The 18281-nt window shown below is 36.9% G+C and overlaps 1 protein-coding gene across 1 annotated transcript in view; it reads left to right on the plus strand.

Annotated features, from left to right (window-relative positions):
* Sema3d (semaphorin 3D) overlaps nt 1-18281 on the plus strand; it is a 199391-nt gene that overhangs the window by 164670 nt on the left and 16440 nt on the right. Inside the window, exons 12-16 of the mRNA XM_005358325.3 lie at nt 7813-8035; nt 9662-9750; nt 11294-11335; nt 14561-14718; nt 17231-17295. Coding sequence (XP_005358382.1) covers nt 7813-8035; nt 9662-9750; nt 11294-11335; nt 14561-14718; nt 17231-17295 — 577 coding nt within the window. The remainder of the gene's footprint in view (nt 1-7812; nt 8036-9661; nt 9751-11293; nt 11336-14560; nt 14719-17230; nt 17296-18281) is intronic.

Here is an 18281-nt window from a genome sequence, read left to right on the forward strand (position 1 = left end):
AGAGCTGTCGAGTCTCTGAGCTCACTTCCTCTTCCTCCCAGCATTCTGCTCCTCCCACCTACGTTCTAACCTATCAGGGCAAGCAGCTACTTTATTTAATCAACCAATGACCTTCCTCCATCAAAGAACCACCCTGTCTCAGGAAAAACAAACAAAAAAAACCAAAAAAAACAAAAACAAAAAACTTGATACTGCAGTACATGTCTGTAATGCCTCCCACTTCTGAGGAGGCAAAGATAGGAAGACCCCTTGGGCTTTCTGGCCAGCCAATCTAGCCAAATTCCTGAGCTTCAGGATCAACAAGAGACATTGTCTTCAAAAATAAAGCAATTGAAGACACCCATATTGACCCTGAGCTTCATATACAGGTGAACATATATTCATGCGAAAATAGACATGAGCACACACTCATGTACCCAGAAATAACTGAAGAGCACACTTCCGTATATGCTTTATATACAAGTTTCCTTAAACCTTAGTTATCAGAAAGGTTAATGTCCTATATGTCTACTTAAGGAAAACTAAATATTTCCACCAAGACACCTAAAATAACCATCAAGAGAAATTTTAGCCCATTAAATTCTACTTTATATAGTTCTTTTGTGCTTATTACTAAGGTGAAATATTGGTAGTTGGGCTTTCTTATCTTATTTCATGTTACATAGTATAACTGAACTTGTATGTATTATCATGCAGCTATTTCTACTAATATTATTATTTCTCAATATGAAAATTTTCCAGGATATTTTGTCTTAACTAACAGGTATTCATTATTCTTTTATTTTATTAACTAATTTATTTGGGAGGGTATTTGTTATTTCTGTGGATAATATTTGTATTATGTTGTTGTTTGTTTATTTATTTATATATTTAGAAAGAGGGTGACTTTTTCTGGGGAAATGTGAAAACACCAGAAAGAGCCCCTTGAGAGAAAAAAAAAGAACAAACTATTATATCTCCAATCTCCAGCTAGATTGGAGATCAATGGGTTTACTGGTGTCACTTACATGAGTGAGAGATTTCCTTCAGGAGCCAGGGTGACTCTCGGGCAACCACGTCACTGAAAAAGTTCCACCTCGCCTGGGATATAACTTCTTATTTAATTTGCTGTTGTAAGCCAAACGTTGGGGGCCATCTGTCGTAAACTGCAAGTTGGGCCAACATCTGTTGGAGCCCAGACTGGATGAAATTTGCACGTTCCAGGACAGGAGTGTGAGGATTAGAATTATTAAGCAAAAGGGAGAGAGATGTAAGAGACATAAATAAAGGACATTGAGCCTATAATTCGTGATCCTAGAGAAGCTAAATAAGAAGGCAAACCCAAAGAAAAACATATAGGCATCCTCCTGAATATTAACCTTCATCAGGCAATGAAAGGAGACAGAGACAGAGACCCACACTGGAGCACCGCACTGAAATCTCAAGGTCCAAATCAGGAGCAGAAGGAGAGAGAGCAAGAGCAAGGAACTCAGGACCGCGAGGGGTGCACCCACACACTGAGACAATGGGGATGTTCTATCGGGAATTCACCAAGGCCAGCTGGCTTGGGTCTGAAAAAGCATGGGATAAAACCGGACTTGCTGAACATAGCAGACAATGAGGACCACTGAGAACTCAAGAACAATGGCAATGGGTTTTTGATCCTACTGCATGTACTGGCTTTGGGGGAGCCTAGGCAGTTTGGATGCTCAACTTACTAGACCTGGATGGAGGTGGGTGGTTCTTGGACTTCCCGCAGGGCAGGGAACCCTGATTGCTCTTTGGGCTGACAAGGGAGGGGGACTTGATTGGGGGAGGGGAAGGGAAATGGGAGGCGGTGGCAGGGAAGAGACAGAAATCTTTAATAAATAAATAAATTTTAAAAAAAAGAATACTTATTACATGATACTTGTAAGCACACAGTCATTCCCTGAAATGGCAATTAGTGATTCCCACAAACCAGAAGATGCATAGGTTAGTGTTTTTCGTCAGTGATAAAAGAGAAAACAAAATATGTCAAATATGCTGATATCTGCTGCTGTACCCTCAAAATAGTTATGACCAAATTTTGAAATGACTAAAAGAATGCCTACGTTTTAAATTTTTTTTCCTTATTTGCTCAGTTAGTTTTCAATGATTCTTTACTATTTTATTTGTTTTTAATGATCATCCTGTTTCTACCTTGCAAATATTTTATTTATTGAAAATAAATTAATTTAAATTGTAATGCTGATGTTGAGTTGGGAATATCATGTAGTTGATGTGAAAATGTATTACACAAGTGCTTTTTACCAAATGAACTTTATCACTTTAAATAACCACATTCGTAAAATCAGTGAAATTAGGTTTCACAGACTATCAAGTGACCACCCTTGTAAAATTTGAGAATGTACGAGTTAGAATGAGTGATAGAGACATCATAACTCACCCTCATATTACACTGGAGGAAATTAGTGTCCAAAATAATTAAATAGTATACCCAATCTCATATTACTCAAGCAGCACACTGAAAGGGCTGGCTGGGCGGAATTTTACGGTCAGTCCTTCCCTTGTCCTGTGATATAATATTTACCTTGTTCTTAACATTTCCCTCACAAATATATGCCAACATACCCTATCTAAAACTATATTTATTTTATATCATTTTCTGCCATACTCTCCTATCTGTGCTTATTAAAAGTGCAAAACTATACAGCTATGGTCTTCCTTCAATTCAGAGATTTTATATAAAATTGCAACTGAACATTGCTTATGACTGACACTTCCATAAATACTTACAACTAGAATCTTGAATTGTTTCTGCTAGGCCTGGTCTGTCCTCTAGACAAGTATAACGAAGCTCCATAGCCTTGCAACACTTGATATTTTTATTTTAATGTAGGGAATACTTTTAACTTCGGTGAAAGATTTGCTGAGTACAGAATTTGCTTCTTGTGCATTGGTTAGAGTCTTTGGTTTTGTATATTATGTATCCAGATTTCTTTTATGATTGAACACTGAGTTTATATCCCAGGAGGAACCTTAGTTAAATGCTTACAGGCAGGGGTCATTTTCTCTTGTTTAATTTCCTCAGTTTAGGTAGGATGTTGTACCACTGTGGATCAATGCCAAATCTCAATTCCTAGTCCATGATGACTAGTTAATAAACCTGCAAAGTCACAGAGATTTTCCCCATGTGATTCTTCTGCCCTCTGGTGTCTGGAAAGAGCAGCTAGTTCAGGTGAATTTGTAGGATCTTTACTTTTTTGTTTGTTTGGTGCAGTGAGGTTCTGACTGAAATGAAACATCAAAACAAAAGTAAAACAAAGAATGGTACAAATCAGACATGAAAGCCAAACTGGACGCAGGATAAAAACAATAGTCTGAAAAATACCTCAATCTCAGGAAGATCTGTGAAGGATGATTTCAATTTTGAGATTTGATCTATTAGAAATAATTCAATATAATTTTAGCAAATAAAGAAGTTTATTTTACAGTTTTACTTTGTGTTGACAAGGAATTGTGTGTGTGTGTGTGTGTGTGTGTCTGCTGTGTTTACTTTGTATGTGTTATGTGTATACATGGGTGTATGTACATCTGGAATTCTGTATCACTCTCTGTATATTATTATTTTGGAAGAAGGCTTTCTCGGTGAACCTGGAGGAGATCACAAAATCGCCAGTACTGTCTTGTATCTTGCCAGCAAGCCCTAGGTATCCTCCTTTCTGTACCTCCAATGCTGGCATTACAGGTGTGTTCAAACAAAACTGGCTGCCTGGGATTGGAATTCATGTTCCTCACATTTGTGTGGCTAGCATTCTTTGGACTGAACTATTCCCCAACTCCTGATAAGGAATTTTTATAATTTGCATATTAATGTAAGATGCTGCCCAGTGTTGACTGAGAAGGAGATTTCAGTTTTAAAGCATTCTTCTGTCCAATGCTGAAAAGAACATTGACTTTTACAATGTAGATGTTGTAAGAAAGATGTGATCCACTACCCAGAAACGATTTCCAGCCAGTTTTCAAATTTTGTAAAAATAGTAATTCACCTTTGATTACTTCTGAAATGACCACTGTGTTTACCGTCAACTTACTTGGCTGCGTTTTAATTATCAAAACAAAGGATTCTTCCGACTAATCCTCTGTTTTGTTGTTTGAGACTAAATGGAGTCAAAGGTAATATCATTGATTTTCATAGCCTTAGTTTTCCAGGTGGACACTGTTCATGGAGAATTCTGTGAATTTCTTGGTTTCAAAGTTGGCAATAGCACTGTACCTCAAGAAACACATCATTCTAACCCTGAACCTTCTGGGAAGTCTGACACAACAGACATCACAACCACCCCACGACTAACTAGATCTAGGCTACTTCTCCAGAAACAGTCAGAGTCCATTTATTTTAAACATACATTCACTTTTCACCCTGGTTTTCAGCTGTTTAAAAGGCACAACCTTGGTTTCTCAACCGGGGTCCCCAATTTTCAAACTACCCACTATATGCAATAATATTTTGATTTTTCTCTTATGGGAATTGCTGTAAGGGAAAGGGTATCTGATGGACAGGGAGCAAGGTTCAGAAAGTTCAAGTTCTTTGGATTAATTTTTGCATAGTTTTTTACACCTTAATGACTATGTATTAGGCAGACCCTCCCCCAGACAATAAAGGGTCTTTTTTGTTACTACATCTCTAATAAAGGGTCTTTTTTTTTGTTACTACATCCCAACGGCTATATATTAATCAGATCTCCCCTCCCCATCTCTAGTTCCTAATACAGGGTTTTTCTTTACAGATCTATTTCAGACTGATCTTTAGAGGAATAATCGGGGGATAAAATTCTACTTACAAAATGTTCATTTTCAAACTAAAAAAAAAAAAAAGTATTTCTTTTACCTATCACACATAAATCGTCCTGTTTATTTCCCCCAGTTCACATAAAGGAGAAACAAACAAATTGTAAAGAAATACCACATCTAAGAAAAGCCATATTTGGTTATTAATTTTCCTTTAAGGATTCCCACTGAAGCTGTATATCCTAGGTGTTACTGTGGGACATGCATATAATCTTTTAAATTCGCAACCATAGGCATCATTCATCGAACTATCCCACCCCACAAAGCTTCCTGTACTTCCATAGCATGCATTTGCCGGCTATGAAAAGCAGGAATTATGGTCGGTCACTCGATTTCTCTTTGCTCAGTCTCCTTGAGCTATGACTTCCCTCACGCTCCTCATTCCTCTGATTAACTTAAGAGGAAAACGGGACCTGGACAGCTCAGAAAGCAGCTGACAGCGTTGAGCGGATAAACTTCACAGCTGTCTGGTGCCTTGCCACAACAACGGTCTCTCAAAAAGCCATTTTTCTTTTCTTCTTATCCACCGCTTCCTGCTGCCCTCCTGAAAGCCCTTACACAAACATCCAGACCTGCCAATGATTACAGGGACACACCTAACTAACTGCAGCCCTCTGACACAGCCAAGCCAACAGGGCGGGATGCTTAGGGCCGCACCCTAGCATCTCTGGGTTTGTCTAGGTGGACTGTCTTCTCTCTTCAATTCGGGCACACATCCAGCAATGTTTTGGCGCTTTGAAGCCAGACTGAGAGCTTTCTGTTCAATCTTTTTCTTCTCTCGATGTTTAAACTGAGCAAAGAGAAATCGGGTAACGGACCATAATTCCTGCTTTTCATAGCCGGCAAATGCATGCTATGAAAGCACAGGAAGCTTTGTGGTATGGGATAGTTCGATGAATGATGCCAAAGGTTGCAAATTTAAAAGATTATATGCATGTCCCACAGTAACACCTAGGATATACAGCTTCAGTGGGAATCCTTAAAGGAAAATTAATAACCAAATATGGCTTTTCTTAGATGTGGTATTTCTTTACAATTTGTTTGTTTCTCCTTTATGTGACTTTCTTTAATGTTTTCCCTGCATAGCAGCTGGGCATCTTCATTTGTGAATTATGTATTTTGAAACTGTGGCTACTGTGTAACTACAGATGCAAAGTTAAGCTGAAGGGCTCTTTCCAACATGCGATGTAGGCAAAATCTTGCTTTTAACGATAAATCACTCAGATTGAACTGAAGATGTTAAGAGATATGAGACCCTTCAGAAACAGCCACCGAGTAAAACTCAAATGTGCATCTCTAGTTGGCAAAAAGCTTAGTATTATCCCTGCCTATCTCTGTTCGAAGGCTGACTCAGTCTACTTAATAAAGGGCTCCTTCCACAGTGAAGTTGACAGATTCTCCTTGGGTGAAAGGGAAAAGCAGAAGGCAGTGAGGGACGCACAGACTTTGATCTTCAGACCGACTTTGAGTGGCAGCACGCAAATGGCTGACGATGCAGAACATATCCCTTTCGTGAGAACCCGGGACAAATGGCTAGACAAATGATCAGCAAAGGATCAGTTTCTTAGCAGAAGACATGAAAACTTTTGTAGAAGATAGAGACTCTCAAATTAATTAGAAAATCATTAACGGGTCTTTTAAATTTTTAGTACAACTTCTTGGGTAGACACTGTTTTTCATAATGGGTCATTATTATTTTATTGGTATGAAATTTGGACTTAAAAGCTATTTATGATCAGTTACTTCATGATCATAAGCTAATAATGCCCCTCTTGGTCAAGGAGGAGACTTGGAAGAATTGTATGATTACAATTAATGTCTAATTTAAATACTTTTCACCAGTGGGAAGTTTATTCTGTGTCATCTTTTTTATAAAACTTTAAAATTTTTGTTTCGTTTTAGTTTTACTGTATTTTGATAATTATAAAATACCTTTAATGGATGTTTTCTCTGAAATCTTTCATTTTAGTCTATAAACTTGCATTGATTAAATATAGTTTCTATTTTTTAAAAAATTGTCCATTAAGATTTAAAATGTGATAATGTTTTCCTACTAAAGGCAACTTTCTAGGATACAGCTTTTGAAACGTAAATTAAATTCCTGCTATGAAAAAACACATACCTTGTAAAAATGTTCAAATGGTAATGTCATTCCTTCCCTAGTCTGGATAACTGCACATCAAATTCAGTGAATTTATATCAAGTGGTGCTTGATATAAATTAAGTTTGACCACCAGAGGGCAGTTTATGCTAACTCTTTTTCTCAATATGAGCTCCCAGGAAGCGGTTTTAGGCAGAGGTGGGAAGTGGCCCAGGGTATGTATTCACAGAGCCCAGGCTTAGGGGAAGAGCCTGCAGGATGGGACAGAGTTTAATTTTCACAGCTGCAGTGCAGAAGTGTATAGCTGTAATTTCAAACCATTAAAGCTCTTCTGGAGCGAATTTTGTGACATGTTGATTTGTTCCTTCTACTTTTTAATAAATGCACTTAAATCTGAAGGGAGTCCTAACTTCGTTTAAATATAAAAATAAAGTTTTCCATCACATTCTTGAATTCATAGATAATTTTCATGACAGTTTTTCCATATAAGTTTCTAGTACCACCATTGGAAAATTTGGGGCTGGGTCATGAGATATTTTATCATAAAAGATGGGCTGACCTATTTGCATTAGTCTTGGCTGCCCCTGAGCCTGGATGCTCCTACACTGACCCTGTTCTGGAACTACCCGGATGTGTCATAATGCCTGACTAGAAAAATTCATTTCTGTTCAAAACCATAATCTCTTTCAGAAAGTAAGATTACACCGGGGAAAGTTTAGAAAATTCAGGTAACACCCCCTAATCATGGATGTTTACAGGAAGAGACTCAGATTTCCCTCCATTGGAGGTAGACTGCATTTGTTGCTCTTCTGTGTGAGTCCTCCACTTCCTCATCTATTTGCTATGATCCACGGCATGCAGCTCTCAGGTGCCTTATTCCTGCACGCATTTCTTTTCAGTGTCCAAGCAAAACCTATGATCCACTGATTAAATCCACCCGAGACTTCCCTGACGATGTCGTAAGCTTCATAAGGCGCCACCCGGTGATGTATAAGTCGGTGTACCCAGTGGCAGGAGCACCTACCTTCAAGAGAATCAATGTGGACTACAGACTGACCCAGATAGTGGTGGATCACGTTGTTGCTGAAGACGGACAGTATGATGTCATGTTTCTCGGAACAGGTACTCTCAAACCACACTTACAGTCAAAGAAATTGAATTGATCACTCGTGGATGAAGAAAACAAAAACTTCCAAAATATTTGTCAGCCAAAATCAAGTAAAGATCAGTTAATACAATGTTTCCTAAAATTGTTTAGCCTGTGCATTCAAATGATGATCACAAATACATATATACATTTATATGTATATTTTTATATACATACATTTTCACACAAAGTATTATTGCTTATTTGGTGATTCTCAAAATTAAGAAAAACATTATGTAATAACATCATTTTAGTGGCAGTAAAGACAGCATGTTCCCTCAGAACTTGGTATTGTAATATACATGCTACCTAATGAACTGAGCATTTTTGCAATAGGAAATTAGTGAATTTTAAATGCTGGGTATTTATTAGAACAAATTCTCAATGATGTGAAACAGTTAGAATTATTTAACATCTAAGCACTACACTAGTTTTGCAGAAATTTAGCTTATTTAGAAAGATCATGGCAGAGCTAGGGCCTTTGTCACCAGCTGTCAAGCCTGATTATGTTTCAGATGGCAAGTGCAAACCCCAGATAATCTAGGGGATGCTCCATTTCCGAGACTGCCGAGATGACTATTGAAGGGTCAGAACTTTAATTAGTACGTTATTAATTCTCATGAGCTAAATTTAATTTGCACTGGTCATCCGAAGCTCATTCATAGGTCCTTAGCAATTCAGTACCATAAAGAGCACTCAGCCACTAGATGGTACTACCTAACCTCTCCTGAGAAAAATAAGGGGACTTCAAAAAGTATATTATGTATTATAAAAATGTATTTAGCAGTTTTGAACATCTTAGAGTCACTTTTTGAAAATTAAATAATCTTGGCACTTTCTACACATTCTGAAATTACTACATGTCCCTATTTTCAAGCTCCCCGATCAGAATTTTAAAAACATATTTTCAATAGATTAATTGCAAAATGCTAACTCTCTTTTTATGTTTGTAGTGAATGTTACATTATCTTTTTATACTGGCATGCTACAGAGACTCATTTCATTCATTATATGATTATTTAAGATACCTTTTCTAAACATCATTTTTATTATATTTCACTAAAGTAATAGCTTCTTTTAAGTTTGAGTCAAAATAACTTGAATCAACTTTAAATTTTAATCTCATTAACAATGATTCTGAAAGCGCATTGTATTTGAAACATTAGTAAGCTTCCCCATGAAATGGTCTCCAATGTTTTCTGGTCCATTTTTTAGCATTTTAGAAAATTATATATATCTTTTTCTTAGTGTTTATAATTGAACAGATATAATCACTATATAAATCTTACTGAAGAGAAAATAAAAAGGTTTATTTTTTTATTTTAGAAGTTTAACATTTAAAAAATAAAATATATTTTACTTGTTATTTCAAATAATAATAAATTAGTCATATATATGCAGATATGAAAATACTATGTATTTTACTTTTAGTCTATTTATAAGTATCTGCTCTAAAAGGGAAACGTCATTCACAGCAGGCTTCATTTCCCACGGCTTTATTTGGGCAAATGAGAAGGAAAATGTTAAGATTTCTAGACATATTCATTCAACTTAATATTGAAAGCTAAAGAGTGGTGTTAGGAGTCCGTGTCTTTTTTCAGACATTGGAACAGTCCTCAAAGTTGTCAGCATTTCCAAGGAGAAGTGGAACATGGAAGAGGTAGTCCTGGAGGAGCTTCAGGTGTTCAAGGTGAGAGGGGCTCAGGGCTCAGGACAGAGGCTGAGACTGCGCAGTGACGCACACCTTGTCTTTTCTCTCTCTTTTTCCTTGGAGAAGTCACTGAAATGTACTTCCACTGTTTCTCTGGCCAAGCATTGGAACAGAACATAAGCAAGTGTGAAAGGCACTCACTTCTGCTGCTAAATGCCACTGACAGAAAGAAGCTGCTTGGTTGCTTCTCCTTACTGCATTCTCCAAGCATATAGTCAGTCAAGTGGCCACATTGAGTCAAAGCCTAGGATCGCCTATTACCCAGATGCTTTTCTACTTTATGAATGTTACTTTGCAACTGTCCCCCAAATGAATTTGAGAGAACTGGAAAGGTTTATGAATCATGTATAAGAGTCCTGATTTACTGTACTGGAAAAAAATTCAATGATAGCAAGTTATGCGTGCCACAATCCTCTCGCCTCTTGAAGGGAATTAGGAGGCCTGGAGGAAGAGTTCTTTGTTTTAAATTATGCTTTTAACAATAAATACATTGTAGTGTGACCGGAATTCCTTGTAGCTACTCTGTGGTACTTAGAATTATTTCATGAAAAATAAGGCATTAGAAATAATGTTATATTTCTTAGAAATATGTTCTTTTATGTTTTTGTTTTCTTAAAGAAGTTTATTAAAAACTGTTTCCATGTAAACATCCATTGCCTGGAAAGAGGGAGTCCTCCTCTGTGAAGGGCTAAAGTTAATTATCATGCTGAGGGTTCCAGGATCCTGTTTACATTCTGATGATAATAGTGGTCAAGAAGTTAACAAGAACAAGACCTGCTATCTGGCCTCTTCCAAAACAAAATCCTGGGTGGCTCCTAAGGGAAAAGTGGATGTCAAACATAAGGGTGAATGAACAGAGGTTCAGGGAATTTCTATCATGAACAGGCACATAATTGTAAGATAACAAATCTTCTCCAATGGATCTGAGAGACAAGAATTGACTGTTAGCTCCGTGATCAAAGTTGTTCTTCTCCTCCTCTTCTTCCTTCCTTCCTCTTATCCTCCCATCCATCTATCTATATGTCTGTCTATCTACATTTTTATATTTTATCATGAAGCCGCAAATAATGACACCTTGAGGGGTCACATAAGAACTATCTTCAACAGCAGAATTTAACTTTGCAAACGCTGCTTCCTAAACAAGTTTTGAATCTTTGATACAAATAACATCAAAATGGAGGAATAAATAAGGATGGAGATCTCCTTGTCAGCACTCATGTGAATTATATGCCAACATGAAGATACGCAGGTTTAGAACACAGTGAAAACTTGTTAATAACTAGGAGGCATTTCAACACAGCATTTCCTCATAGAGTCGGCTCGGTTCTCTCTGATGAGATACTTCAAGCATTTTCCTCGTGTCTAGTAAGGTAGAATGAATACACACTGCAAGAAACCAGCAAGTAGTAAGGTCATGTTTTCCTCTCATTGAGAGTCTGGACAGCCAGGTTTGACATAAAGCAGCATACTGACTAATATAAAGCTCTAAATGTATTTACTGACGTTTTGCTTCTGTTCGCAGCACCCAACAGCCATCTTGAACATGGAATTGTCTCTGAAGCAGGTACTTTGTAATTTCTGTTTACCAATTAACTTCAGATGTCAGAAGTTCCCTGAATCAAAGTTCATTTGCTGAGTCTATTGAAATTGGAGACTGGAAGTTAAGTTATTAATAATGCAGAAAGTTAAAGGTTGCCTGTTTCTCCTCTGATTGATCCGAAGTCACTATTTCAGCCTTGCCTTGGGAGAATGGAGAGAAAAATATTAATGGGATAGTAAATAGTGTGTACTCTCTTTGCCTCTGAAAAAAATGAGTGTGTGTCTGTTCTCCTGAAATTGTATTTCTGCTCACATCATAAGACACATATGTAAGATTCTAATCACAAGGCTTGAAAAGGGTTTTTTAATTAGGGAACCTAGAATTTCCAATATGAACCATGGTACACAACACAGAAGAACCAACCTTCAACACTTTACTCAATAGCAAACTCTCAGAACCAGTTTTCTCAACTAGAAAACTCTCTTGCTTGTTATGAGTTTAATGTTTATTTAATTCTACTTGCTTAGTAATGCTTGGAATCAAACCTAGAGCTTTACACTTATTAAGAAAGTTAATTTGTACTTTTTGCAGGGGGCAACAGGATCTTATTATCTAATTCAGACACTACCTCCTAAGTACTGTGTTTATTGACAGGCATGAGAAAAGGCTAGATTCCTTATTTTCAGTGCTGAGTATTGATACTAGGTCATTGTAAATACTAGACAAGCACTTTCCCTCTTCTACCATGGTCGGATATCCCCATTCTGCTGTGAGTTTAAATAGAACGCAATATGCCAACATTTTAAGCAAAGTGATATAAGTGTTAATGTTCAATTTTAGTAATCATAAATATATATAATATGATTTGCAGTTATAGTATAATCTACATTGACTAGATTAAGTCTTACCATTCTATTCCAACACTACAAACACCCTCAAGGTTTAAGACACTCATTTAATAATGTAGGTTGCACAGTAGGGCATTGCTACAATTAAACTTAGTAGTTCCATTAGAGGAAAGTCTAAATGGGTTTGCTTCTGAGCTCTTTTCATTGAATTACACATTCAATAACTTTTAGTACTTGAATCTCTGCTGTTGTGCATTGAAGATACAGAAAAAGAATGAGGGCTGTAGCGCTAAACAGGAGATTAGCTGGACAGAGCTGACATGGGGAAGCACACCGACAACAAAGAGTAATAATTGAAGCATATACCACAAAGACAAAGGACAGAAAGTAACTTGAAAGTGAGCCAGGAAGACCAGGGCTTGGGAGGAGAAGAAAGAGACAGACTGAAAAATGAATGATAGAAGGAGCAAATAAGAATGTGAAAATGAAGGTCTACACCTGTTTCTATTAAGCGTGTATAAAAGTTGATCCAAAACATACGTACTTAAGGTGAAAGGAAATTAGAGATGACGCTGGAGAAGGAAGCATGAGATGTCAGGCTCTACCTGTCCCCCATGATGTTTAACAGCTTAAGAACAAAAGCTCTTATGGTTTTTAAGTGAGAGAATGTCAGAAGAAGACCATCTTTTTAGAAAGATCTGTCTGTGGAAAAGGAAGTGGGTCCTCTGTAGAGATGGGGGTTATGAAGAAAAGCTGGCATTAGAAAAGTAGTTAGAACCTTGCAAACAATTTATGCAAATGATAATTCAGAGCAAAGCAAAGGCCACAGCAGAGGTGAGAGGCTGAAAAAGGTTAGAGCTTCATGGATGGAAAAGAAGTTAGTAAAGATGGTGAGAGCGATGAGGAAAGTGTAGCCATTTGCCATAAGCATTGCAGAGAATTGTGGGAAAAAAGATAACAGAATGCTTTTTGTTTAATGACAAGGAAGTCTTAACAGAATTTCACAGGCAATAGATTCCCATAAGTTGGTAACCTCTTTGCCTTTTATGCTAGAGTCTTTTCTGTGAGGTTTCTCCTTATTTCAAAGCTGAGAATGGACCACTAGAGTTTTAAGTTCTTGAGAATCATAGGCTGAGACTTATCATTGCCGCTATTCCTCTGTCTTCAGCTCCTCTGCTGCAGACGCTCAGATGGATGTCTATGGGGAGTACTGCATGAATCTCAGAACTAACTTTCCAAGTGTAATTTATTTGCTGTTTCCAGTATCCTGCTGCCTTTGCTTCATGATATAGCATTGTTTAAGTATACCTTATGATGTAGACACCAAACATTTAATCAGCAATTGTAACCTGCATTTTATCAGGGATCAGTTCATCTTAAAGAAAATAGTGTCAGGGGTTTCCTTTAGACAATGCTCCTGTTGAGAGCCATGGCAGAGGTATGCCATCAATTTTGCCTGTAATATCTATGCTTATTTGCATCTACCAAAGTACAACTTCTACTACTGAGAAAGAAATGATGTCTTAATTCCATAGTCTAGCAGCTTATTAGCTTAAATTATTGCCTAGCCTGTGTCAGCTTTCTAAAATATTGTCTGTAGTTGTTAGTAGCTCTTTAGTTGTTGGAGCTTTTTTTTTTGTTGTTGTTGTTATTTTGTTTGTTTGATTTTACTCTTTAGGGGCCCAACACCCACCTCCCAAATAAATGCCCCAAGAATTATTCTTACTATGAATGCGCAGCCTTAGCTTGCCTTGTTTCTAGTCAGCTTTCCTAAATTAAATTATCTCTTTTCTCTTTAGCTACATTTTGCCTCTGAGATTTTTACCTTTCTTTATCTTATCTATATATCTTTCTTTACTTCTTACTCCTCCATGGCTGGCTGTGCGGCTGTGTGGCTAGCCCTGGCATCATCCTCTTCTTCTCCTTTTCCCACTCCTCCTCCTCTCTCTTTCCTATTTTATCTCCTCCTATTTATTCTCCCTGCATGTCAGCCCCGCCCATCCTTTCTCTACCCAGAATAGCTCTAGGCCATTCAACTCTTTATTAGACCAATCAGGTATTTTAGAAGCCAAAGCAGCCCAACTTCACAGCTAAACAAATAAAAGAATGCAGCACATCTTTGCATCATTAAACAAATATTCCACAGCATAAACGAATGTAACACATCTTAAACTAATATTCCACAATAGTTGTCGATTTCATATTGAAATCTTCAAATCACAGTCTGGCTAGGGGTAGGCAGAGTTTGCTTGTTTTATCCTTCCTCACAATTCTGCATCAGCGTTTACAGATAACAGGACACTTACAAATGGGTTTAGAGCTATTGTATGCTACTTAGAAAAGGGAGATTCTCAAGACTAATGTGAGCGATGGCGCTGATTCACTTCTGCTTGATTTGCAGCAACAGTTGTACGTTGGTTCCTGGGATGGATTGGTTCAGCTCTCCTTGCACAGATGTGACATTTATGGGAAAGCCTGCGCAGATTGCTGTCTTGCCAGAGACCCCTACTGTGCTTGGGATGGAAATGCTTGCTCAAGATACGCACCCACTTCCAAAAGGTCAGGAAGCTTCTCCCTCCCACATGATTTCTCCTATAGTTTCAGTTAAAGGCAAATAGAAAACTTGGCCTGTGGAAGGATTATTATAATTAAAATATTCAGTCACTTTATATTAAAGTTGGAAGACTGAACAGATGTTCTGAAATTGTGAAATATGGAATTTTAAAAAATCTGACAAATTATATATAGCATTTTTAACAGCCAACCATAGTGGTTCATGCCTGTATTTGCACAACACTGGAGACTGAGGCAGGAGAATTGCTGTGAGTTCCAGAATAGCCTGAGCTACATAGTGATATCCTATTTACTTCTCAGAATTGTTCTTGTTAACTAGTTTTATTACATTCCTTCTCTCGGACTTCTAAAGATACACATATTCACATTTATTATTTTGCAAGTTGTCCTAAGTACTCATGTTTGCAGAAGTGCAGACAAAGACCACAGTACATCTAGTGATTTGATGCAATTTTATTTTTACTCTAATAGCTATAATTTGTCAATTTCTGTCACTCAGATCAGCTTCAACAATAAACTCTTGCCTTGACATTGGTAGCTTTTTATTTTATAAACACTCGACTATATCCATGAAAGCCCAACCATTGCATTATTCTACACACACAAGTACAAGTTATCCAGAGTTATGAGAGACACGTTTTGACACTATTTTTTAAGAGAAAAACATTAGAAAAAAATATGAATGCCGGACAATCATACTCATGTTAGATGGATATTTTACCATCATATGTCATATTTTTGTATGTACATAGTAGTAATATTATTTGCTAAGGTGTTATTCAAAGTATATGTCCTAGATAAAACTGTTATCAAATTATAACATGCTTTCAGTTACCTTTATTTTTAAGCTATCTTGGCACTTTGGGTGTCTTTAGTGCTCTAAGTGAAGAACATGTATTAGTTTCACTGTCACGTGTACATTTATTTTAGGTTAAATATTTCACCAATCCGTCCGATTCTAAACATTAGGACTCAACAATTGTAGGTCTTTTGTACATCCTCACATATTCATTAAAGCCGAGACACAGTTTATATTTTTTTAAGTCCATACATTAAGCATAAGTGGGTAAATATGATTATTCGGAGTTAAAAGTTGCCAACAGTTTGTTAAAACTTCTCTGCCCAGAATAGAGTCATCTTAATGAGTGTTTGGGGATTTCTTTTCTAGAAGCTGAAAAGTAGAGTGTTCATTACTTGGCAATAAATGTTCTCTTTGATTAATTGATCCTGTTCCTGAAGAAGCCAAGATTTAAAAACATTCATGACCTTATGTTCCTTACAGCATCATAATTTTTTTCTTCCTGTGTTTCCCAAGACTGCATCTCTGATCTCACAGACATGCCACTGTGATGTGCTCCCTCACCTAACATAATGTCCATCAGAGGCTACAGATGTGTACAATGGATGACTCTTTTCCAAGGTTGTCATCTGGTCAGCTGTACCCCTGGGGAGCACTCCAAGCATCTGAGAAAGTTTACTGCTGTGTCTCTGATCTCTGAAGTGACAACATGGACCCCAGAGCGTAGCAGAGAAGAAGGGATCTAGAGGATTTAGCAATAATGTTAGATAGGAATAAGAAATCCTGGTGTGTTGTGTCATAATGCGGAGTATAGATAATAACACTGGACTGTACAGTTCAAAGAAACCAGAAGGAATTTTGAAGATTTTTATTTCAAAGCAATATCCAAAGAGATAAATACATTTAACCCAATTGTAACATCTCACAGTAATATCTATGTATAAAAATATTATGTAGTAGAATGTTAATATGTACAATTTTAATGTTTTTATGTGCATATTGAAATCCTTTCTGTTTAGAAATTTAAAATAGACAAAGACAGTGAAACTATATTAAGGAGTAAGATACACTTAGATTAAGTAGACATGTGGCATTTCTTCTTAAATAGGTATTAATTTAAGGAAAACGTATAACATGATGCAAAATTTCTTGCATTATTTTCATAATTACCAGGATAGCTACTTATTTATTGACAATAATAACAAATATGCATACATGCCATACTGAACTTGTAGTTCTGTTTCTGGCTGACCCCAATTTATTGACTAAAGTGTGTAATAGAAAGAACGACACAATTAAACTTTTTGTTTATATGCATTTTCCTACTCACTGGAAGACTTTTGTATATTATGATTTTGGCAGGCAGGAGGGGAAGAAGAGTTCTTTCTGTCTCTTGTGTATAAACCTGGATCTTAGTCATGTTCAACCTGTTCTATTGAATAACTTGTGAAGCTAGGGAAAAAGAGCAGTAGTTAAATGAAATTCTGATCATTTTAATGCACAACAGGATTTGTTGTGTTGGGCTCTTTTCTACCACAAGAATTTAAATTAATGTTTGATTGATGGGAACCCTGACCTGTATTTAGGTTGCACAGTAAGTCAAGTACAGTTTGTCTCAGTTAGTGTTAGCATGAGACACAGCCTTTCTAAATTCCAATTATACTTGAAGATCTAATTAGCTTAATTTTCTTTCCATAGGCGAGCTAGACGTCAGGATGTAAAATATGGGGACCCAATCACTCAGTGCTGGGACATAGAAGACAGTAAGTATGGGCTTGATGCACATTTCTTACCATTTAAAATGATAATCCTTCTCTTCCTGAGCCTTTTTAAAACATTCTATATGAATCTAAACAACCATACATATGACTATCTCATTTTGTAAAATGCTTATGTTCTAGAAAAGCAACAGGAGTTTTTTTAAACGAGTTCCCTGTCTAGTTGCCCAAGTGAATAACCCTTTGTTAAATCATGATTTGTTTCATATGTCTTTTAAATTCCTGAGCCACAACGTGTTTCTTCTTTAGTGCCTTATCCATCCTTTTAAAGTTGGAGGATTCTGTTAGAGGCAAAATAGGCTTTAGCCCCAAACATTTGAGAATCCTGAGGAAACATGAAGACCTCCCAGGAAGGTCTGATAAAAATAAAAAGAATTTAGTGCTTATTAGAACAAAGTTTTAGGTGGTCTGAACTTTATTTTCATTCACTTACTCTTGCATACCTTCAAGCAGTAAATACTCATTGAGTAAGTTGCATATGTCCTTAATTGATCTGTGTGTACCTAGAGACAAAGGAATTCCTTAGAATGCTTGTGCCCTTTGGAGGAGATGTCATGAGGTACAATTAGTAATACAGAAATTTAGTAAATGGAGAGTTCGCTAAAGGCTATGTTGTTCAGAAGAAACAATCCTCAGAATAGATGAGCTTGAAAATCTGAGTAGGGAAGAGGTAGGATGCTGGAAAGGAGGTTTGGTGATTGTGTTTGAATATGGAAAAAATTAACTCTAAAAACTATAGCTTTGAGGTTTTATTTATTGTCTTCTGATTTTCCCGCCCCCAAACATATACATGCATAATTTTTGTTTTGTTTTGTTCTTTGGAGACAGAGTCTCTATGTATTTTGGCATACTGCCCTGAAGCTTGATTTCTTCTGTAAACCAGGCTGAACTTTAACTCACAGAGACCCTCCTATCTGCCACCTGAGTGTTGAGATCTCTCTCTCTCTCTCTCTCTCTCTCTCTCTGTCTCT

This window comes from Microtus ochrogaster, chromosome 26, assembly GCF_000317375.1.
Source record: "Microtus ochrogaster isolate Prairie Vole_2 chromosome 26, MicOch1.0, whole genome shotgun sequence".
NCBI classification, from domain to species: Eukaryota; Metazoa; Chordata; class Mammalia; order Rodentia; family Cricetidae; genus Microtus; species Microtus ochrogaster.